Here is a 26,495-nt window from a genome sequence, read left to right on the forward strand (position 1 = left end):
AAAATCAATTTTCAAATGGTCGCTTAGTGGTGAGGCTACCCAACATCCAAACAACAACAAAAAAAAAAAGCGTCCCTATATAAACCCCATTCATTCCTGCACTTAAAATCACCCATCTAAACAAGTCTCTTTCTCTCTCTCATCTAATAATACTATTTCTCTTGCCCGTTGGGACTTGTTACTAAATATATTTATATCCAACTCCCAAAAAGCAACAACTAATAAAGAATGTGCAATAAGCAGACAAGTTCACCAGTACTCTCTAGCAAATGCAATTCCAAAGAGGCCACCAACATGTTCCCCCTTTTGATCCCCAAAAGCACAACAAACAAATTGCATAATAATAGTACCCATCTCTCCCTTGTCTTTAATGAATCAAAATCCATAGCCAATATTGCTTTCCCCATGATACTCACTGGCCTCCTCCTTTACTCTCGTTCCTTAATTTCCATGCTTTTTCTTGGCCGGCTTGGCGGCTTAGCTCTAGCTGGCGGCTCCCTAGCTGTCGGCTTCGCTAACATAACTGGATATTCAATCCTATCTGGCTTAGCCATGGGAATGGAACCAATTTGTGGCCAAGCTTTTGGTGCCAAAAAATACAACCTTCTTGGACTTACCTTACAAAGAACTATACTTTTACTTATTTTAACTTCAATTCCCATCGCTCTACTTTGGGTCAACATGAAAAACATTCTACTCTACTGTGGCCAAGATGAAGATATTGCAACGGAGGCACAATCTTACCTTTTATACTCAATTCCTGATTTATTCGCGCAATCGTTACTACATCCTTTGCGTATTTATCTTAGGACTCAATCCATAACATTGCCACTCACATTTTGCGCCATCCTAGCAATGTCGCTCCACGTACCTATAAATTTCCTTCTTGTTACGAAACTTAATTTAGGTGTGAAAGGAATTGCTCTTAGTGCCGTTTGGACTAATTTCAACCTCGTAATCTCTTTAATTGCCTATATTGTCATCAGTGGTGTGCACAAAAAGACTTGGGAGAATTTGTCAACAGAGTGTTTCAGAGGATGGAAAAAACTCCTGAATTTGGCAATTCCTAGCTGTATTTCGGTTTGCTTAGAATGGTGGTGGTACGAAATCATGATTTTGCTTTGTGGAATTTTACTAAATCCAAGAGCTACAGTTGCTTCAATGGGAATTTTAATTCAAACCACTTCATTGATTTATATATTCCCATCTTCTCTTAGTTTCAGTGTATCAACTAGAGTGGGCAATGAGTTAGGTGCTAGACAACCAAACAAAGCCAAAATTGCAGCAATTGTGGGCCTTGCTGGCAGCTTCATATTGGGCTTTTCAGCTCTGTTTTTTGGGGTTACAGTAAGGAAAATTTGGGCGAAAATGTTCACACAAGACCAAGAGATTCTCGCGTTGACATCTCTAGTTTTGCCGATAATTGGGCTTTGTGAAATTGGGAACTGCCCGCAAACGACGGGGTGCGGGGTGTTGAGAGGAACTGCAAGGCCGAAAGTCGGTGCGAATATTAATTTGGCTTGTTTCTATCTTGTGGGAATGCCTGTGGCTGTTTGGCTGAGTTTTTATGCAGGATTTGATTTTGAAGGTCTATGGCTGGGATTATTGGCTGCGCAGGCGTCCTGTATGGTGACTATGCTGCTCGTTTTGCTTCGAACAGATTGGGATGTTGAAGCACAGAGAGCTAAAGATCTCACAGGAACTGTTCTCAATGGTTTTGATGACAATGAAGATATTCAGGAATATAAACAACTCGTACCAGAAAACAAGGATAATTCTTTCTGTTAATAGACTAGTTTTTACTCTTCTATATAATTTATGTTAAGATAATTTTGTGCTTATTTTAGATGTATAGTTATAGTGGGGTCAGGAGGGATCAAGCTTTGGATGAGCTGAGGGTGTTAGGCTAAGGCAGAAACCTGAAGCCAACCATTTTACTTCTCTTGAAATTTATGAAAGTAAATAAGATAATTACTTTTGAATTTTTTGATGTTAAATTACATATGTATATATCTAATGCATTAAAATATGATTTGATTTTATGATATTATTAAATATGTCATGTGGTATATTCAAATTAAAGAATTGTCAAATTAAAAAAAAAAGATAAATTTTATCAAACAGACTCCAAAAAACAACTTGAAAATGAGAGAGTAATTAATATAAGTAATCTTTTTATATGAACTGAAGTTATATATATACACCGTTAGCATAACTATTTTACTTTAGCAAATCATGTTTACCTGTTCTACTCTAGATAATTCGTTTTATTTTCATGATTGTATAAAAAATTCTTTACAAGAATAACTTTAACTTGTCATATATTTACTACTCTAGTTAAAAAGAAAGAAAACGACAAGCAAGCGTCGCTTCGTTATCCAGCCCGATGTGTATTCTGCATGGACTCGCAATTCTGCAAACATGAAAGTTTCTTCTACGTGGTCAAAATAACATCATGCCAGGCACTACAAGTATTACCAACGTGTTTTTCAAACTTATTTTTAATACACATTGGACTGAGATGGAAAAAGGATAGTGAAAATTGAACCATTTTATACAAAATGTTAAACCTATAAATTACAAGTCTCAATGATATTAGATATATTTGTAAAATCATAATATTAATAAGAGCAGATCGCTACTTAAATTCCTTGGCCAGTGATGTGTATATTCCTTGGCCACTAGATCCTGGAATATTAGTAAATCATAATATTAATAACGTACAAGACAATTTATTCCTTTTCTTTTTTAAATTTAATTTGATAAGAGCACTTAAATTAAAGTTGAAGGAATGGATGATGCGGAATTGTGTAAGGAAAGGAAGGAGCAAGAGAGTAAGGGACACATGGGAGATGCATTAGGTGAGTGGTCGCTCCAATTGCCAAATATTGCAACAAGTTTCATCAGCAACTAGCTAGCAAATATTGCAAATATTTTCCCTCACTTCGAGAATGATTTCTTGCTTCGATCTTCCAAACGCGTTAATAAATTTTTTTTAAAAAATAAATAAATTGGAATGGAAATTATAAAGTGAAAATTGAACTCTAATCAAGAAAATGAAAATTTAAGCAATCAGCCAATTGAATTACTGTAATTTTCTATTGTGTTGATAACTTTGTACACCCGGTTCAATTTTAATAAAATTTATATTATCCCAAATCACTATGCATGTTCGTTGTATTAAGGTTTTGGATGGAATGCTTAAAATTTTTTTGTGCACCTATCGTATTTTAACATTATGATCATAGTATCTTCCAAATTTGAATTACAAAACTATCCATTGTAGAGTCACGCTTTCCCCTCTCCGCTAGACCAAGTAAAAGAGAAAGGGGATGATCCTCCGTTTTCTTTTCTAGTAGTTTAGTGCTTCTTAAAAGAAGCAAAAAGTAGTAACAAAGTAATAAGTCTAAAAGGACTGCACAAGATATTGACCAGAACCAAACTTTTCTATAGACCCTTAGCTAGGTTTCCTACTAATATTAGCTGAATTAGATTTTTCTGTGACAATTATTTTTTATAATAATATTTCGTTATAGCAATTAAAAATATCCGACAAAGGACGATGTTATTAATTTGCTCCTTCGACCTTGATATGAAAGACTTAAAAAGATAAACACCTCCCCTCGATACCCCCAAAGGTGTACGACACATGGCATCAAAAAAATGATGAATGATAATCTTGCTACTTCATCAGTTTATTAATTGCCTCCTTGTCTAAAATAATTTGGGAAGACAAGCTTTCATTGATGCACATTATCCATTACGTTAGAACTATTTTAATTTTCTAACAAATAACTGAATGAGATAGGTATCTTATTAGATCTCTTCTAAGAACTAGAGTTATTTATAAAAAAAAATCAAGATTCAAAATTAATCAATTTTTAAGTACATTAAGACTATAGATAATACATTATTCCGAGAGATATTTAGCCTTAAGCATATCCCAAAAGGTAAGATCCCTTTAAGGTTCCAAAGAATCAAGAGAAAAAAAAGGGGGATATTCAGATTTCAGGATCACAAATAATACATAAAAACCCGGACATTAAGGTTATCCTACGTTATTCAATTAGTTTATCTTAATGGCCATTTGTGATTTGACTATGATGGCCATTTGTAATTTGACTAAGATGTCCATACAAATACGATTCTCTTGCTGGATATCCTATCACGTCCTAGCTTTGAGCTATATTCTACTATAGTTTGAAATGTCTTTGCATTTGATATGAGTAGATAAAATTAATGAGAAACGTAGAATAGCAAAGACTCGAAATATAATGAGGCATAATAATTATAGTTTGCTTAATTACAATTCATAGCTATATGTTAGAGGGAGGAGAGAAGCGAGCGAGATTAGGAGAGGGAGGAGACAGAGGAGAAAGGTGAGCGAAAGAGAGAGAGGAAAAAGAAAGGAGAGAGGCGAATTATATTTGTATATTTGCTGGATAACTGTATATATGTTACTAGTATGTATATGTATCAATGATTGCATTTGTATATCTGTTGGATAATTGTATATATGTAATTAGTATGTATATGTATTAATGCATGCAATAGTATTAACAACTACAATTTGTGTCTGAATAAAATTTGTATCAAAGAATAAATTGTATAAGCGAACGCAATTGTATCAATGGTGTATCAAGTTCAATATTTTTTTTGTATAATTATTTGTTATCATTTGTATCAATGTTGTATCAACGTATACATGTGTATTTGTATTTTGTATCACTGAAGAAGATCTGTATAGTTAACACTTATCACTTGTATTTGTATAATTGATTGTAATCATTTCTATTTGTATAAAAGTCTGTTAACATTTATATTAGTATAATTGATTGTTATAATTTATATTTGTATTGATAGAAAGGAGGTAGAAAAAGGCGAGAGAGAGAGAGAGTAGTACCTGAATCATCAAACAACTGGATACTTGTCTTGGATGTCCTTCTTGATTTTCCTATTTGCTTACTCAACCTGATGATGCTTCCATTGAAACTTTACCGAGTTAATCTCCTTGGTCCTCAGCCTCCGGACATCATGTTGTAATTGGTTCTTCCTCATACTAAATATCTTTGTCTAATAGGACTGAGTCTTGCTTGATGATATAATCTCCATCCCCATGGTACTTCTTCAATATAGATACATGGAACACTGAATGGACTTCAGATAAACTAGGTGGTAGAGCCAACCTATAAGCCACTAGCCCTACACAATCAAGAATCTTGAACGAGCTAATATAGCGAGGAACAAGCTTTCCCTTATTGCCAAATCTTATCGTACCTCTTATGGGTGACATCTTCAGGAGAAACTATTTACCTACCTGAAATATCATATCCCTCACTTTGCGATCTGCATACTCGTTCTATCGACTCTGGGCTGTTAGGAGCTTGGCCTGGATATTCTTTATCTTATCCTGAGCATCCCTTACCAAATCAACTCCCAAAGGCTTTACATCTCCAGCCTCAAACCAAGAACTCATGCAAAGGTATGAATTTATCACAATGTCCTCCAAAGTCAATTACGCATGCCCTCAACATGTCTTCCAATATTTGGATTATTTTTTTCGACTACCCTTCAGTCTGTGAATAAAAGGTTGTGCTGAAAGTGAGTTGAATGCGCAACTCCGCATGCTATTTTTCCTAGAACTTTGATGTAAACTGCGTACCATAGTCTGAGATAATAAAAAGAGACACCCCGTGCAGCCTCACTATCTTCTTCACATAGATCCTTGCCAACTGCTGAGCATTATAATCTACTCTAACTAGAATAAAGTAGGCTGACTTCGTCAGTTTGCCAACTACAACCCAAATGGAGTCAAGCTTCTCCAAAGTCTTAGGAAGACACACCACGAAATCCATAGCTATCCGCTCCCACTTCCATTTAGGAATGGGCATCCTTTGAAGTAAATATGCAGGCCTTTGATGCTCATACTTCACTTGCTGAAAGTTTTGACACTTAGCCACAAATTCGGCTATATCTTTCTTCATGCCAGGCCACTAGTAGGTCTTCTTCAAATCTTGATATATCTTGGTTAAACCCGGATGGATAGAGTACTGTGAACCATGAGACTCTGTCAACACCTTCTGAACCAAATCACCCACTCGGAGAACATAAATCCTTCCCCTAAAATTGAGTACCCCACCTGCATCAAGAGTTGTATCATGTGCTTTGTCGGACACTATCTTCCTTCTAAGCTTATTTAAACTCTCATCTTCAAATTTTTTGTCCTTGATCTCTTCCACAAAAGTGGGTCTAACCTCAATACTGGCCAGCACCCCACCTTTATCTAGATATCTAGCTTCATGAACTTAGTCTCCAAAGTATGAATCTCTCTAGCCAAGGATCTTGTAGAAACACCCAAACAAGCTAGACTGTCCATACTATCTGGTTTATGGCTTAATGTATCTGCTACCACATTAGCCTTACCTGGATGATACTAAATGGTGAGATCATAATCTTTAAGTAACTCCATCCACATTGTTGTCTCAAAATCAAGTCTTTCTGAGTGAACACATGTAGTACACTGTAATGATCAGTAAACACTTCGCACTCGACACCATAGAGGTAATATTGCCAAATTTTGAGGGAAAATACTACCGCTATTAATTCCAAATCATGAATCAGGTAGTTTCTTTCATGAACTTTTAACTGCCATGAGACAAAAGCTATGACATTTTTATCCTGCATTAACACAACACTCAAGCCCGAATATGAAACGTCATAATAAATAATGAAATCCTTACCTTCAACTAGTAATGTTAGAATAGATATCGTGATTAAAAAAGTATTGAGCTTTAAAATTTCTCTTCACATTTGTTAGCCCACTCAAACGGTACTTGCTTTTGAGTCAACATAGTCCAGTGTGTGGCAATTGAAGCAAAGTTTTTCATGAACCACCTATAATAACTAGAAAGTCCCACAAAACTTCTAACTTCAGTAATAGAACTAGGTCGAACCCAGTTATTAACTGCCTTAATCATTTTGGGATCCACCATTACCCCTTCCTTTGAAACCACATGCCCCAAAAAGGCCACAAAAGACAATCAGAATTCATGGTTTGAAAGTTTTGCATATAATTTATCTTTCCCTAAGACATCCAGAACAATATGAAGATGCTCTGCATGTTCTTCCTTACTCATTGAATAGACTAAGTCGTTTATGAACATAATTACAAAAGAATCCAAGAACGGTTTTAACACCCCATTCATCAAGCTCATGAAGGATGCAGGTGCATTGGTCAACCCAAACGACATTACTAAGAATTCATGGTGTCCATACCGAGTTCTAAATGTCATTTTTTGTACATTCTCAAGCCTAATCTTTAAATGATGATAATCAGGCCTTAGATCAATTTCAGAAAATATTAATGTACCCTACAACTGGTCAAAGAGATCATCCATACGAGGCAACAGATACTTATTCTAGATGGTGACCCTATTGAGTTGTCGATAGTCTATGCACACTCTCATACTACCATCCTCTTCTTAACAAACAAGATTGGAGTACCCCACGAGGAAACACTAGGACGAATGAAACCTTTATCAAGGAAATATAAGAATTAAGACTTAAGCTTCCTTAATTTTGCCAAAGCCATGTGATAATAAGGGATAGATAGTGGACAAGTTCTCGTATCCAAGTCAATACAAAAATTTATATCTCTATCCGGAGGCATGCCAAGAAAATTAGTAGAAAACACTTCCTTAAACTCAGACACTACATGAATAGATTCAATAGATGAGGATTCAACTTTGACATCCTGAATATGAGCCAAGTATGCCAAACAACCTTGCCCCACCAGTTTTTTAGTCCAGATGAAAGAGACGATCTTAGTTAGCTTAAGTTTGTACACCCCTTTTCACTCAAACCTTTTCCTACTCGGTATCTCTAGAGTCACAGTCTTAGCATTACAGTTAAGCTCAACATAATAAGGGAACAACCAAGTCATTTCTAAGATCACATCAAAATCAGTCATATCTAATATCACCAAATTAGCCCAAGTATGAAAATCCATAAACAAAATAGAACAAGCACGATAGACATGGGTGACTACAATAGACTCTCCAATTGGATAAAAATATGGATGGAGGCATCAAGCATATCAAAAATTGCAACAAAACCTAAGAAAACTATATTGACACATATGAGTAAGTAGAACCCTAATCAAAAAAGACAATAGCCATCCGATCACAGACAAAAATAGTATATGTGATCATTGCATCAGATGCATCAGCTTTTGTCCTGCCCAGAAAAGCATAAAACTATGCCCTGGCTGCATTGATTCTCTACCTACATTACCATTTCCACGGCCTCTCTAATTTCCTCATATCTCACTTTGTTGACGTCCTCTACCATTACTATCTCTGCCTGTCGATACCACTGCTCTAGTCTGTTGCTGTATGGGATCAGTCATGTGGATGTGGGGATAATTTCTCCTCATGTGCCCTGGTTCCCCTCAATTATAACAATTGCGATCAAGGGACAACCTGCTCCTGGATGTAAAAGAAGCTCCTTGACCATACTTACTAGGATCCTACTGTGGAGTCTCTTATTACCCACACATAGAAGCAAGCATGGCTGAATGAATTGGTCGGGCTGTAAATACCGGCCTACCTGAACCTCTCAAGTAAGAACCATTGAAATTACCTATATTTTTGGGCTTCCTAGCCAAAGCCTTGGCCTGCCCATCCCATCGATCTCCTTCTACTTTCTTCACAAAGTTTGTCACTTCATTAAAGTTTCTACCTGCAGAGGTTATGTGAACAAACAATACCTGTAACTTGGAGTTCCATCCCTTGATGAACAACTAGATCCTCTCCTCCTCTGTTGTCACTAACTGTGTAACATATCTAAAAAAGGCATGGAACTTAGCTTCATAAGTCGCTATAGTCATGCCACCCAGCTCGAGAGCTATTAACTCATCCTTCTTGCGATTTCTCAGAGTCCTGGGCACATACTTCTTAAAAAACAGGGCATGGAATTGAATCCAAGTGAGTGGAGGAAAAACTGGATCGACATTCCACAAAGGCTTTCCACCACTGCTTAGCTTCACCCTGAAGCTAGAATGTCACTAACTCAAGTTCATACTGATGTATTATGCCCAACTTGTGAAGCCACTCATAGCATTTCAGAATGAACTCATAGTCATCCTCTCTCTCATAACCCTAAAATATTGAAGCCTTCAACTTCAAAAACTTGATCAGCATTTTATACTTAATGCAAGTCATCACGGGGCCCAGAAGTGGATGAAAGAAGGTATCAGTGTCCAATGCTCCATCTATCTGAAGGACTACAGCAGCAACGGAATGAGCATTTGGAGCTTGTGTTACGGGCACTATGGGAATGGCTCAAGTGCCGACCAACCCATTTAAGAAAGTCATAAACTGTTGAGCTTTAACTGGGTCCATGGCGGTGGAAGTCCTATAGTCTCAGCCTCTGCATGCTCCTTCTGCCTAATATTTTCCTCAACCTCTACCTCTACATTCTCTCCCATTTCATCCTGGGGAGGGGGAAGGCCTCTTCTTATGAGACATTTTCAGCTTGAGCTTCACCCCTGGTGGGTGCTTCCCTTTCCCCGCCTCTACCACATCCTCTTCTTCTACCCTTGCATTGGCCATGACCTTTAACTGCTGGCTCTTCCTCCTACTCATTGATGGGAGATACAGTTTGGATATTGTTGTATCGTATGTTAATCATCTGCGGAAAAGAGAGTAAAATAGGTTAGATGCTAATTTGGATCATCAAATACCAATTGGAATTAAGTTGTAGCACAAATGAAGAAAAAGATAGAGAAAATTCCTAAAGTCTTATAGCCTCTCAAAGAAAAGTATATACGTCTCTGTACCATTCCGCAAGACTCTACTTGACTCATTTTGGTACAACGAGATCAACAAACCTAGGGCTATGATACAAACTTTGTCACAATCCAAATAGGGGCGTGAGTGGCACTCATACTAACCCTCCGATAGAAGAACCAAAAACTATATCCCAACTAGCATCCTAACACAAAATCGACATTTAAAAGGTGTGAAAACATACATTTTATATAAGTTTTAGGCTGAGTTCCCATAAACTTAGAAATTAACAAACAATCATAAATAGTCAAACATGCTAAAATAAATCCCCCTAGGAGCTGAAAGTTATTGTACCAAAACTAATACATAACAAGTCTAAGAGTGGGGGATGCAACCCCAAAAATAATAATATGAAATAACGTCTGAAAGATCTACGTCCTAAAAGATTGGACTAAGATCCTTAGAGAATTCTCAATAGCCTGAAAGAGTTGGCTCACCCTTGAATTCAAACAATCATTGTTCTCCTAGCAGAGGTTTGTCAGCAACCACCTGAAGATGCCTTGTACTCAACAAGAAAAGAGCAAGTGCAGTTTCAGTACACATAATCAACGGTGTACTGGTAATATCACTCGACCAGTCCAGTAAGTGAAATATATACAAGTAACCACAACATAGTAAAAACAAGCATATATAGTCATACATTACTAGTTATCATTTATAAGCAATATACAGTTACGCAGTGTCAGTTCTTAATACAACAGTCAATAGTGGTTCTCTCATTGAACCCATATCCAAACTCTTAGTTTGTACCGATGTGGTACCCAATCCATTATGTGTTGGCGTGACATCCGATCTGATATGTATCAGTGTGGTACCCGATCCAACAATCACAATCACAATGAATAGTTCACAGTTTACAAAAATATCAAGTATCCAGTCATTTCATTAGATTCATTACATTTTTCCTAGTCTCATACATGTAGAAAATACTATCAACTGCAGTAACAAGAACATGTAACACACACAGAAAATATCCATCACCTACCTCGAAATCAAGCCTTTGGAACTCTAAAGAGCTGGAGTTTTCCCTTTCCAAAGTCTCTTATCTTGTTCTTGATCTAAAAATAACAAGAATGACAAGGAATCAACAAAAAATTACCTAAAATACCCGTATTATATCAAAATTCTAACCCTTGGCTACTTTCAAGATCATCTTCCCTAATTAGGACTTTTTCCACAACTAATTTCAAGCCAAAACCTTCCCCTAAGAGGATTCCCTTAGATTTTAATCAATTTACAAGTTAGAGGAATGATTAGCTTACCTTTAGCACGAGAATTGGTGGAAATCTGAAGGGAAAAAGCCCTAGGTCACATCTGGTCTCTCAAGAACGAAGTGGGAGAAATAAAAATGATTTTGAGACTTTTTTCCATTTAAATTCGCGACTGTCCTACCTTGGCAGCTTTGCCATAACGGGAATAATCCCGTCGTGGCTAATTGCAAAGAAATAGAAACTCATAACTCGACTCTCAAATTTCCATTTCACAACACACCCTCAAATCATAAATTTTCAAAATCAACCTTTCACGCTAGGATCAATTACATAAATTCTAGTCGCCGGAATTCGATTCTGTAAAGCCGTACGGGCTCCTTAATGTCTTGGCTATCAACTCAAATCATCAAAATGATAATTAACTCCCCCATCCATTATTGAATTACCCATACCTCACCTGACTCAAATTTCATTCAAGTCTAGCCTAGGCTCTAAATTTCTAAGTTACTACTTAGAAGTTTTCTGGCCCAAATTCCCACCCCATTGGCTTATCAATAACGACAGAAACAAGTCATTACACATCATTAACAACCACAACATTTCTAGAATCAATGATAGTGTTAGAACCATCCACAGGAGGTTTATTAAATAAAACACGATCAACTCAACTGTTCAAAGAAAATCAGGAGTTTTTTGTGACCAATGTTTAAAATTATTTCGTCCAAAGGCTCAAGCTTTGACATGTCCGAAAAAGTTTTATTGTATGAAATAGTCATTTATCAATATTGTATGCAAGGAAATCACTTTCAAATTGTTGAAAAATATACTACAATATTAATATTGGACTAAAATTAGAAAGTAGTAAATAACTTATTACAGACACTGTATCGTGGCAAGTCAATGCCTTGAAAGCGATTTTGGCCCAACTCCAGTGCAAATCGTTGTAGCCGGTCATTCCCCAAGGTTTCACAGTTACAGTAAAACTTTACTAAATTAATATAGGTGGGATCATGAAATATTATTATTTTGTAGAGGTATTATTTAATCGATAATTTAATATTAATTTATTTAAGAGTGTTTTGAGATTCATTAATGAAGGTTAATTTGATTATATAACTTACTAATTTCTGTATTATATTTATTGAATTCACATAAAAAATAAATTTATTATACATAAAGTACAGTGAATACATCAAAATCATTGTATCTTAATAAATTATGTATCATATTTATTGAATTCATAACAACAACGACTCAGTGAAATCCCACATCGTGGGGTCTGGGGAGGGTAAAGTGTACGCAGACCTGACTCCTATCAATGTAGGACGGCTGTTTCCGAAAGACCCTCGGCTCAATATAAGCATAGAAAAAGGTCAGACAAGAATATTAGAGTAAATAAGTAGATGACAAAAACGGACCAAACAATAGTATAATCAAAGCACACAAAGAACAGTATATATTATTAGATAATAACATAAATACCATAAATATCATAAATAGCATAAATCAGAGTACAAGAAATCATAGTGCGTTAATACATATTTATTGAATTCATATAAAAAATAAATTCATTATACATAAAGTACAATGTATATGTATGATTCATTGTAATATATTTTTTTGTGAAAATAATTCATTGTAAAATAAATTCAAAAATTCAATGATTCATTGTAAAATTAAACCCATTATACATATAATGTTCATTGTTTCTTAATAATCAAATATTATTCATTGTATCTTTACTAAAAACATTCAATGTATGATGGTGAGAGAATAAACTAATAAGCAATATAGAAAATTTCTTTAAACCAGATCCAAAAATGACTTCTCATTTAAAATGTGTCACAAAATCAACAATGAAAGATCAAATATGTAAAGCATTATATGAGTACAAAAGAAATCTTTCTACATGCACTCAAAAAGATTTGCAGTTGGTAACACCGGAATGTTTGGATGCATGCAATAAGAAAAGTCAGAGATGAGTTTCGCCTAGATTTAAATTTTAACAAAAACAGAATACAATAGAATCATATTTCACTAAATTATCTTAGATATATTTGTACTTTTAAAGAATAATTAATTTATAATATTAATGAGACCATATATTTATATAGGAATTTTCTGAAAATATATTGTCGTATTATTTTATTGAAATGAGTGATTTTTTCCATTGATCCACGTTGGGGCCGGAGGAGAATATTATCTTAGAGAGATTATTAGTTTATCGAATATTAATTTAGTGAGCTTTTATTGTACTTTCAAACACCTGCACTCCTCACGAAAGGTTTGGAGGTTGCCCAAAACCAATTGCCCAAAAATATTCTAAGAAAAAGAAATGAAAAAAAAATGTTTTTTTTGGTGATGTTTAATGTTCACAAAAGGCACTGCTTGTATAGGAATTGCAAAAATGAAAGTTAATATTGAGAAACGTATTGTGAATGTAAATGACATTAAAGAACTATTACATCACATTTATGTGAAACCTCTTTTTTTATTTTGAAACGGATATGTAAGTTCATATAATTGACTTTGTATCCTTTACATTACGCTTCAATCAACAAAAGGTAGAATTAACTCAATAATAGAAGATAGAATTAACTCAACAGAAACTTGACCCAGCTTCCGCCAATCCTTACTTTCTGTCTTTTGTTATATCTTAGACAACCTAATGGATTTGACCTTGTATTTCACTATGGTAAATTGTTGTACTCGTAGCACTAAGTTTTGGGGATGATGTTGTTTTTGCGTACTTGCTTCTATTTATAAGAATTGGGGCATTTTAAAATTATTTATTTTACTATTTGATTATTTTTGCGTTTATATTATTATTTTTTTCAGTTTGGCGAAAAATTGACTTACTTATATTGAAGATTAAGATAGGTGTCATTATTATCCCTAAAATTTCGAATCATAACAAATTTAATGTAAGTCTTTTTAGCAAATCATATGTATATATGTAGCTCATCAAATGTATATATATATATATATATATATATATATATATTGTTAGTCAATAACTTATTAATCTCGATGCTCAATAATTCCCAACATGTTGTTTTACGTAATCTTCGAATAAATTTTATTATTAGAAAATTTAGAACTAAGCTAATAACAATATAACAAGTGCTGAATCAACAAGAGAATCATTATGCGGCTTCACGAAGCCGTCATGTCGAAGTGAAGTTTTTAATTTTTTATTAATATAAGTGACGATGACTTCGAATTTTGACAACTCTGAAAGTGAAATAATAGCAAATCAAAGTTAGAAATTAGAAAATAAAAGAAATTATTATCTCATGACTGCACGTTCCATATCAGGCTTGATATATATGTTATGATTTTAACTTATTACCAAATCTAATTAATCATTTAATCATGTGTGTATACGTCCCTTGGCTCTTCAAGGTTTTTGCGACCGTTTGCTTAGCTTTAAATTAAAGAGAGTGTCCTAAATCTCCATTGTTTAATGAGATTCTAATATATCGATCGCACCTGAATATGAGTTTTCATCTACCTATGGGACAACGTTGACAAAGAATATATCATGAATCAGAATCTTTACTATACTCATCCAAATTGGATTAGAAAATTAAATAATAGGGCTTCTTTTATTTGGCCAAGCTTAATTATCCATGTTAGTCCAAATACATAATATTTGTACAATAATCGCATATATTATATATATATATATTTATACTTAAATATATAGAAACTCTATACATTTACCTGTTATTTTGTGAACTAGATTACCTAAAGATATTTAGACGGGAAATCTTAATATCACATTTAGTTGGCCACCTGAACTTTCACCTTATTGATGAAGATTCGATTTTTCATCTTATAATTCCCTTCCAATTTCTCCTTTCTTACCCCAACTTTTTTTTTAATTTAAAAAATACATATTTGGACTCTAATTATTTCAAAATAAAAATAGCTAATATTAACCGACAACAGAAAGTGGCCGGCGTACGTGACATAATCAAATATTTTATTTGTTAGGTTATTGTTGCTACTGACATGTTGATAGAGGCTTGTGACGATCATGTGCATAAGTTTTTGTTTTGAAAGTAGACAAGTCGTTACAATTTTGGAAAAAACGAGTAACATAATTTTTTCGGTGGATAATGGATTTGATCTTTACCACTTCTTTGTTTAAATGCTATGTTTTTATTTATAATATTTGACTCAGAATCGAGCGAAAATAATCTCTTTGCTTTTTAAAGTAGGAAAAAATTTTGTGTGCATTATTTTACTCAAACCTAATACCTTATTAGGATTACATTAATTATGATATTATGATATCCCTAACATGTATTCAAACTCTAACATACGTTGTGTGTTTGGTAAGTTGTTTTTCTATTTTCTCATTTATTTAAATGTTTTGAAAAAAAATTGTCAAATTAATTTATATTTTTCAAATTTAAGGAACATAATTTTCTTTCAAAAATTAAGGAAAATGTTTTTTAAGAACTCTCATCCAACTTCAAATTACAATTTTTTTTTTCACCCTACTCCATTCCAAAAAAAAATAAAATTTATAAAAATTTCTTTTTTAAGAATTTTTTTACCCCCTGGCCCGCGCCCTACTCTAACTAAAAATTCAAAATATTCAATTTCGTTTTACCCTACCCAACTCCTGACCACCCCTACCCCCTTCCCCACACAAAAAAAATTAAAAGCTTGTTTTTCGAAATATTTCAAATTTCAAATGTTTGTTTACATCACTCCTACCCAACTCCCTACTAGCCCCACCCAAAAAAAATAATTAAAAGTTTGATTTTAAAAAATATTTTAAACTTTAAAAATTTTATTTTTTTACTCCATCCCTATCCGAACCTCCCTACCCCCTCAAAAAAATAATTTAAAACTTTGTTTTTGAAAATTATCGCAAATTTTAAAAAATTTCATTATTTACACCACCCCTACCCTCCCCAAAAACAAAACTTTTATTTTGAAAAATATTTCAAACTTTAAAGACTTTAAATATTTTCGGATCAGGGGTCAGGTTCCAAGTCAAATGTTGGGATTGGATTTTCAGATCAGTCATTGAGATTGTGTTTACATTCAAGTGTCGAGATCGGGGTTGGATCTCAATTCAAATATCGGGTTTTGAATTGAAAGTCGGGGTTAGATGCTAGGTTAGATCTCAGGTCAGATTTCAGAGCAGCCGTCGGGGTCGTATCCTAGTTTTGGTGTTGAAGTTGGGTCCTAGATTAATTATTGGGATCAGTTTTTGGGTTAGAAGTTTTTTTAAAAAAGTATTTTCTACTTTCTAGTAAAAAATAAAAATATTTTTTAAAAGATATTTTTCATTTACCAATCAAACACTAAAAAATATTTTCTACTCACCAATCAAATATGAAAAAATAAGTTAGAAATTCAATTATTTTTCAAAAAAAATATTTTTCATGAAAAACATTTTCCTTGTACCAGTAGGCTTTAGCGCCGGGGCAATCAAATATGAAAAAATAAGTTAGAAATTCAATTATTTTTCAAAAAAAATATTTTCCATGAAAAACATTTTCCTTGTACCAGTAGGCTTTAGCGCCAGGGCAATCAAATATAAAAAAATAAATTAGAAATTCAATTATTTTTCAAAAAAAATATTTTCCATGAAAAACATTTTCCTTGTACCAGTAGGCTTTAGCGCCGGGGCAATCAAATAGTACAATCTTTGTGACGCCCCTTCCTTCTTATCACTTAAGTACACAAAATTAGACAAATAATTATAGTAAAAATTTGACTTGTAAGTGGGCTTAAGTTGGGACTATGGTGATTAGAGGTGTGTTTGGATTAACTTAAAGTAGGTCAAATCAATTTTTAAGTAGTTTTTAGCCCTCAAGAGTGTTTGGATATTTTAACAATGACCTTGAAAAAGTTAAAAGTAAGTACTCCACTTTTCATTTTTTTAACTTAAAAATTACTAAAGTTGACTTTTTAAAAATCTATTTTTTAAAGTTAATCCAAATGGGTAAGGCTTTTTCCCCCTACTCATATTGATATTAGGAACGGTGTACTTCTTATCTCTCCACATCTAATATTTGATATCCGCTTTAAGGATCGGATTAATTTGGATTTGCTTTGAAAAGTTTTATTTTTCAGATAAAACACTTTCTAGTAAAGACGATTTTATACTCAGAACTCGAGTACTGATAGCTTTCACCATTACATACATGTATATGTAATTCTGTATGTTATTAGTATTAGTACAAGATTGGGTTGGGATTTGAACATAAGGAGTCCCATCATTTCTCATCGTAACTCAGATGAGTTGTAACAGTACTATTGATATTGAGGTTTATATATAACCTACAACACTATACATAGTGTTTTAAAAGAATATAATTGTTTACAAACACATTAAAATTTCCTTAATTTGTGAAGCAGTGCCATTACACCTCTTAAATTACTAAAAGTGTAAAAGGTGTCATGGTCATTGCTTTTCACCATATTTCATTTCATTAAGGAGGGAGAAGAAAAAAAACATAAATGATGATTGATGTACGCGGCGCCAATTTTGTCATCTATAGATATATAAAAGATGATCAGCACATACATCACCTAAATATATTGACAAAATTATATTATTACTCTCTCTAGTCTAACTAAAAATGTAAAGTTATTTGAAAATTAAATCGAAGATACAAAAAAATAGAATGTAAGAAAGAGACTTATCTGGGAGGTTATTTACTTGAGTTTCTTCACTTAATAAGTTGCACAAGATATTTGCAATGCTAATGCAGAACATCCATGATTAATTTGAGAATATGTACATTATAAATTGTGAAATGATCAATCTAAAGGGGCAGCCCTATTTGAAATATATCAACTTAACACAACGCAAGTGGTTCAGAAAGACAACTTGTTGATTGTGCTAAGGGCACAGTGCATGTCCTAGACATAGGTATGTTCTAGTTTCATTTTTTGGTTTAAACGAAAAGACACAATTTAAATAGCAGTATTAATTAAGGAAAGAAGAGGTCACAAATTAGCTAAGTGTCCTTTTACTCCACAGTTTATTTGATCTTGCCCCTTTTTCTTTTGTCTCTTTTATAAAGTCAAAGGAGTCAGCTAGCATTTTGTTTAACATCAATTATCATGATGAATTTACGTAATAATTGTGTTTGGTGATGCCTAAAATTTAGTACCTTATATGTTGTTTAATGATGATGGCTCCATTCAGTCTTATAATAGATGAGGTACTTTTATTTCTTAAGGAGTGATCTAGGATTAAGTCACATGGTGATATCCGCCAAAAAATGGGGGTCTTTCATATTCAAATGAAAGAACAACTTTATATTCAACGCACAAAAATCTAGTGAATGAGATTCCATATTCATGAAAAGTCAGGTTTATGTCATGTCTAGTTTCAATCCTTTAAACCCATTTGCCAAATATCAAAGAAATCGCAATTTGCAAGATTTCTATTCGATTCAATAGGATTATGAAGAGAAATGATTACTTCTCTGCGGTTTAGAAATCAGGTTTTGACTTCAATTATGAATTCTTTAAATATAAAAGAATAGTATTATTCAAGTTGTAACGCAATAAGGCCAATTGTATTCTTTCACTTCTTAGCTGGAGTATAGCCAACATATTGGATATGCTGATTAATTGTTTAATTATTAGTTCAGAAATAGTTGACTTTTAATTTGCAGCTTTATATTTCTCGTGTTTTATGAAAGAAAGAAAAATCTCTCGTGTTTCACCTTCAAACCATATATGACGATGAAAGGCTATGCAACTCATGTATACATGTTACATTGAAGTTCCCCCTGGCTTTTCTTCTGGGACATTCTTTGTTAATTGATAAAGATGAATATATTGCTATGATCACGTCCGAAATTCCTCCTAATTAAAAAGGATAAGAGATTGTGCGTTCGGATTTTAAATCAGAGTCGATCCCATAAAAAACTAAGGTCTAGCTATCACTAAGAAAATAAGTTCGAACAATTTTTGAATTATAAAGATTAAAATAAAGTAACAAAATTATAAACTAAGAGATAAGAGTAATAACCTAAATGTCAAATTGGCCGGTTGACCCCCTAACCGCCCCCTAAATCCGGCCCATTAAGTGTCCGGCACGAGGGAGACCGGATCGGAAACCGGCCCAACATAAGAAAAAAATTTGGATCGATCCGGTCTATTTTTGGCCGCGGATCGGTAAGACCGGCCTGGTAAGGGGACCGGTACCGGGCCACCAATCCACCGGCTCGGTTCAGAAATTTTTTTTTTCCAAAAATTGCAGATTTGGGCCAGATTTCAAAAAGAGCTGTTGGGCCCCACAACTATGTAGCCGTTGGCCCAATGGCCAAATCTGAATTGATGCCTATTTTTTTTTTAAAAAAAAATTTAATTAATCTAAAAAAAATTCTATAAATACCTACAACATTTAATCATTTTTTCTCAACAACAATCATCTAATTCTCTCTCAATTTCTCAACTCTTTCTTAAAGTGATATCAATCTTTTATTATTTTTTGCAATTAACAACATCAAGTGGAAGTTTTCAACTTTCAAGTGTTCAACATTTCATCAATTTTACGATTCTTTGTTTGATTCTCGCAATTTGGTATAATCGTTTCTTCTCTTGCTTTTATTTAGTAAATTAATTCTAGTATATTTAAATATTTAATTTTTGTGTTTATAATTTTTATTAGTTTAATTTGCATAATGGATAGATTTAAAGTGTTAAAAATTTGAGTACCGATGAAAGTAGTGGTAGTAAGAAAAAAAGTGCTTCCGATAGAGGTAGTACAAGTAGAAATTATTTTCGTATGCCTGAAGTACCACCTAGTGAATTTGGAGAAATAGGTATAGGTGCACATGATATGAATGAAAATGAATATCAAGAAACATACGGTATAGAAGAACCAAATGAATTTGAAGTAGAAATAGAACAAGATGATAATGATGATGTGTATGTTACACCAACTAGTTCTGATGTAGATTTAGGTAATGCTCAATTTAGAACTGTTAATCTTCCTCCACAACCTATAAAAGAAAGAAAAAAATTAGTTTAGTATGACATTATTTTGAACGCATAGCCGGAACAACTAAAGTTTCATATAAAGAGTGTCAAAAAAATTCGAGCATAAAATCGGAGGTAATAGAGGTGGAACGGATCAATTGACTAGACATCTAGACAATGAGCATCTTGGTTGGAAAGAATGAATAGGGGATGCTACTGGGCCAGTGCAAGGTAGAATAATCCCAAATACCAGAAAATTAACAGAGACGTATAATAAAATGAGGGACATGAAGAGATAGAGAAAAGGATAGTTGTGGGTTGTTTACCTATTTCATTTGCTTCTTCTGATGCTTTTATTCATTATATACAATCAATTTATAATCTCATGTTTAACGGTATCCCTAGAAGTGCTTGTAGATCAAATATTTTTAGACTTCATGGACAATATGCATATGATTTACGTTGGTTATTAACAAATCTTCCATGTAGAGTTTCACTTTCTTCTGATCTTGGGCGTGCTATAAATAAAAATGATTATTTAACTGTTACTTGTCATTTGATAGATAGTGATTTTATTATGCAAAAACGTATTTTAACATTTCAATATGATGAAGACCGAAGGCATAATGCACAATTTATTTCTGATTCGATATCAATAGTTGCAAAATATTATGGTCTTGAACATAAAGTTTTATATATTTTTTTTGATAATGCATCTAACAATACCGCTACTATTAATTCTTTGAAAACTGAGTTCCCCCCCCCCTTTAAATGATATTTTTCATGTTAGATGTGCTTGTCATATATATAATTTAATTGTAAAAGATTGACTTTATTTTTTGGAGCCAACAATTGAAAAAATTAGGCATGCAGTTGATTTTATTCAAGAAAATAATAGAAAAGTTTGACTTAAAAAATTTAAAACAAAATGCGAGGAAAATAATCTTAGACTTAGATTAATGCCCCAAGAAATTGAGACTAGGTGAAATTCGACTTATGATTTTTTAAAGACTTGTAATATTTATAAAACCCCTATAACTATTACTTTTAATCAATATGTATATAAATTTCCCGAAGTCATGTTGGAAGAATCTGATTGGACTAAAATTGATGGTGTTGTTTTGTTTTTAGAAAAAATTTATTTGGCTACTCTTGAATTTTTCGGTGCTTATTATCCTACTGTTTCTAATATTTTAGCTTATTTAGCTGAAATTTCTATATTGCTTATGGAATATAAAAAGAAAGATGATTATAAAGAAGCTGTCGCTGCAATGATAGAAAAATTTAAAAAATATTTTTTCCTAGTCCTCCTAATTATTTAATTGGTGCTATGTTAAATCCATATATGAAATTTAATACTATGCTTGAATGTGTTCGCCTTATATATACTTCTATAGAAATTGGAAAAGATGAAAATCCTAGTATGTTTAAGGCGACGAGTGATACAAATGATTATATTCAAACATTATATAATTATTATATCGATTTACTTGATAATGCTATCTCTAGACATAATGTTCCTCTATCTCGTCCTTCTGATGAGTCATCATCTTCTAAAAGGCAGACACGTGGTATGTCTGCACATGGTTTTTCTAATTTATTTATTTGGGATAGAATACAACTTATATCTCAACGGAGCATAAATCAGAATGGGCTTAATTATTATTTGAGACAGATTGCAGAGACCTATGATGAAAATTGTGTCATTACACTGGAATGATGGAAGAAAAATCAAAAATAATTTTCAGTATTATCAATCATGACTAGGGATGTACTAAATATTTCAATGTCAACTATTGCATCAAAGAGCACATTTAGTCAAGGAAGGCAGCAGATTGGAGACAATCAACACTCTTTGAGGAGCAATGCCATGAATGTTTTAGTTTGCCTCAGAGATTGGATTAGATTAGGGCGTAGGAATAAAGGAAGGGAAGAAGACATGGAGGAAGACAAAGAACTTGAAGAAATAATGTCAATTGGAGATTCATCGGCACAAGCTAGTCCAAATTACGAATTTATTGATTTTGAAAATTATGAGTCAATTCCTATTAATGTTAATACAAATGAATTGGAGAAAATGAATCAAAATATGTAGAAGTTATATTTTATTATATACAACTAATTGTAAGTTTGTAACTTGTATGTTTTGAATTTTATCAATATATTAATAAAGTCAAAGTCTTTGTATTTCTTAATTTTGTTTCCTACAAATTTTGTATAATTCAATTAAATAATTATTTTTACATTACATAATCATTCAAGAAAAATTATATTTGTAGTCACTACAAGATTTCAATACTTGAAAAAAATATTATTATAATAAATAGTATATTATGAGTATATATTTATTATACATTATAAGTATATATAATATATAATGTAAGTAATAGATAGTATATTGTGATTATATTAGATATACATTGTAAGTATATATAATATACAATGTAAGTAATAGATTGTATATTGTGGGTATATTAAATATACATTGTAAGTATATATAATGTAAGTATATTACTATAATAGATAGTATATTGTGAGTATATTAGATGTACATTGTACATATATATAATATAATGTAAGTATATATATACTAATAGATAGTATATTGTGAGTATATTAGATATACATTGTAGGTATATATAATGTAAGTATATAACTATAATAGATAGTATATTGTGAGTATATTAAATGTACATTGTAGGTATATATAGTATAATGTAAGAATATACATATTAATAGATAATATATTATGAATATATAGTGAGCATATTATTATAATAGATAGTATATTGTGAGTATATTAGATATACATTGTAGGTATATATAATATATAAGATAAGTATATTATTATAATAGATAGTATATTGTGATTATATTAGATATACATTGTAAGTATATATAATGTAAGTATATCACTATAATAGATAGTATATTCTGAGTATATTAGATGTACATTGTAAGTATATATAATGTAAGTATATCACTATAATAGATAGTATATTGTGAGTATATTGAATATACGTTGTAAGTATATATAATATATAAGATAAGTATATTATTATAATAGATAACATATTGTGATTATATTAGATATACATTGTAAGTATATATAATGTAAGTATATCATTATAATAGATAGTATATTGTGAGTATATTAGATATACATTATATGTATATATAGTATAATGTAAGTATATACATACTAATAGCTAGTACATTGTGAGTATATTTGGTATACCTTTAAGTATATATATATTATATAATTAATTATATCACTATAATATATAGTATAATATTAGTATATTAGATAGAGATTGTAAGTATATATATATAATATATAATTAAGTATATCACTATCATAGATAGTATATTATGAGCATATAAATTGTTATAATTATTTTTAAATTAAATAGATAACGATACACTATATTCGTGATTGACTCAACTTTTCGAATACATAAACGCTACAAAAAAATTAATCAAGCCCAAACGGGCCCAATCAGACCTAGCCCAGCCCATTAAGCCCAGACCCTATACCCTTAATGGGTCATGGATCGGGTTTTCATAAATTTTTCACTGTTGAGCCGGCTCGGCCCGGCCCAGTAAGGGTCCGGTCTGACCCAGCACGGCCCGGTACCCCGGTGATCCAATAAAAAGATGGGCTAGTCTGACCCGGCCTGACCCACTTAACATCCTTATAATAACCTAGGATTGTGAAGAGTGAATTCTCAATTTGTAATTCACTATGATCTTGCTGAACTATTCTCTACATATCGTGACTTTCTTACTTACCGCAATTATCTCTCAACCAATAACAATATTTTTCAAGTATTATTCTCTTGATCTTACTCTAGCTAGAAATTTAAACAACTCACAAGATCACACTAAACTTTGTTATATCTAATATCCCACTTTTAAATCCAAGTAATTTTGTAACCTCGTACATTTAGGCTGAGGTTTGAATCGTTTGACGTATGTTTGACATATGTAATTAGACCCTAACCTAGAGAAGATGGTTGTTTCCAAGAGCAAAGTCAAGGTTTAAGTAGGAAGAGGTGTTGGATGTGAATTAAGGTCAAAAGAAAATTCTAGCATAAAGTCGAGTTGAAAGCTTCTGAGTAGATTAAATTTTTGAATAAATTCGTGTGAGGTTCAACTTCAAGCAAGAATACCTTCTAGTATATAAAGTTCTATGTGATGAACTGCCTATCAGATCTATAAATCTAATTTTCAATAAATAAAAATGTTCATCAATATGAGTTCTTTGCAAGAAGTTATGTATGTTTAAACAAAGTATTGTCAGTGGACTCTAGGTACAACTACACATACATACTATAGCAATATATGTGGATTTCAAGTTTAGGGAAGCCATTGGAACATTTTATGTGTCCAGGTATGTGTTGTAGAAATACACAACATAGGAAGGAGACAGAGAAGCTAGAATATTTAGTATATTTCGTGGTATTTGAATCAATAGAACAATGCCCTTTATATATAGGCAATAGTGTTATAGAGAGTTGATTATCTTGTGATCATGTGAGTCCTATTTGACTACTACTCTTTACCCAATATGTAATACATTCATACTCAAACACAGAGTCCCACAGAGTCCTACACTTTGCTAACTATCTAGCTGACTGACTGAGTCCTATGCTAACTAGCTGACTAAGTCCTATGTTAGCTCAAAGTCTCGATCTAACACTTTCCCTCAAGCTAATGAGAGGCCGATCATCCACGCCTAGATTACTTCGGAATCCTGTGAACTACTATTTGGTTAGTGTCCTAGTGTGAATGTCAGGTAGTTGATCCTGAGATCGAACAAAATGAGTAATAATCTAATTTCTAGCCACCTTTTTCCTGACAAAATTGATAATTCACTTCAACATGCTTTGTTATGGACTTATGGTATGCAGCACAAGATTCACAGTCATGTTTAGTGCACTGAGATATTCACAAAATAGTATTGGAGTTGTGGATGGTGATACACCAATAATTCTAAGAACATTCATAAAAAGAAAAAACTCTATACTTTTAATGCTCTTTTCTCTCTCCTCAAATTCAGACCGTTATATTACCGTTTAAGAGACTGAACTCTACGCGCCTCCTCTATGGAGGCGCCGAGAGGCACTCATGAAGTGTGTAAGGGTGAAATACCAAAGCCGCTGGCGGATACAACCCAGTTACAAAAGCCAATTTCAGAAAAAGTCTCATACGTCAACAAACTTGTCATGGCACAGAACTCTGTTGCGAATTAGACTCGCCAAGAAAAACAATCTATGAAAGCAAGAAGATCGACACATAATGGTATACCCGCAGTGATCTTCAAAGCCAAAGATTACTATGGAATAATGGCGGAGGAATACAAACGCACACTTGTGGGAAGATTTCTAAATCTAGACCACAAATTGATAAAATTAGGTCACAATTTAAAGAAAAAATTGCACTAAAAGGTTCTGTGCAAATCGGAGTTTATGACAATTACAATGTTTTTTTGGATTTTACCAATGATGAAGACTTTGATTTGGTGAGGTTCAAAAGAATGATAGAAATTGAAGGAATACAAATGTGGTTTCAAAAGTGGATGCCGGATTTCAAGCCAAAAGAGGATTTGCCAATTGCGATCATCTACACAATTTCAACGGTGCCGAAAAATGTGAAGGGCCCTTATATTATGGATAAATGGCAATTACCTTCTATGAGGATCCGTTATGCAAAATCGAATTTTTTGTAAGTTAAATGTTTTTTCTCGGAGGAGGTTAAAAATTCTATACATTGTATTTTTGCCCGTTAGATTCCTCCTCCACCATACTTTTGTAAGTGATCAAGAGGTACGGTTTCTATGCCCCCCTCTTTTGTACAAATAATTTCTATAAATAGAAAGTTTGGGGTCTTTCCAAACCCCCAACACACACAAAAAAAATAATTCTATGAATATATATAAGTTATCCATGTAATCTCTGCTGCAGTAAGCCAATGCCCTCTACTCAACTTCAACACTTGATCTTCTAACTGTCTATTATTTCTTAGAGGTCTAGGAGATGCAATTAGACACCTAAGTATTGAATACCCTATAGTTTATCTTCTTGTTGCAGCACAACCTCACTAATCTACATCAAAGTATCCATACAATCTTAAAGGTGAGTGTCCAATCAGTCTAAGTGTTAACTGAGTTATGCCTTTTACATATCTGAGGATTCTTTTAACGACTTAGAAGTGCTTACTTTTAGGAGCCTACATGAACTGGCTGACCAAATTCGTTGTATGAGTGATATCTAGCCTAGTTAACGTGATATACTGAAGACTTCCTATAATACTCTCATATAATGAAGCATTAGCATGATTTACTTTAATTTTCAATAGAACATGTTTTTGTGAAAGTGGTGTGTTCATTAGTCTAGTCATGGATATATCAGTCTTCTTAATTAGTCTTGTAGCATATATAATTACCTTGATTTCGATGAATACC

At 32.8% G+C, this 26,495-nt stretch overlaps 1 protein-coding gene across 1 annotated transcript; it reads left to right on the plus strand.

Moving 5' to 3' along the window:
- The first annotated feature begins 127 nt into the window (after positions 1-127).
- LOC129900698 (protein DETOXIFICATION 49-like) lies at positions 128-1,871 on the plus strand. Its single transcript, XM_055975712.1, has one exon. It carries the CDS (start codon positions 229-231, stop codon positions 1,786-1,788), a length of 1,560 nt encoding a protein of 519 aa, XP_055831687.1. The 5' UTR covers positions 128-228; the 3' UTR covers positions 1,789-1,871.
- The last annotated feature ends 24,624 nt before the right edge of the window (positions 1,872-26,495 follow it).

Source organism: Solanum dulcamara, chromosome 8, assembly GCF_947179165.1.
Source record: "Solanum dulcamara chromosome 8, daSolDulc1.2, whole genome shotgun sequence".
Taxonomy (NCBI): domain Eukaryota; kingdom Viridiplantae; phylum Streptophyta; class Magnoliopsida; order Solanales; family Solanaceae; genus Solanum; species Solanum dulcamara.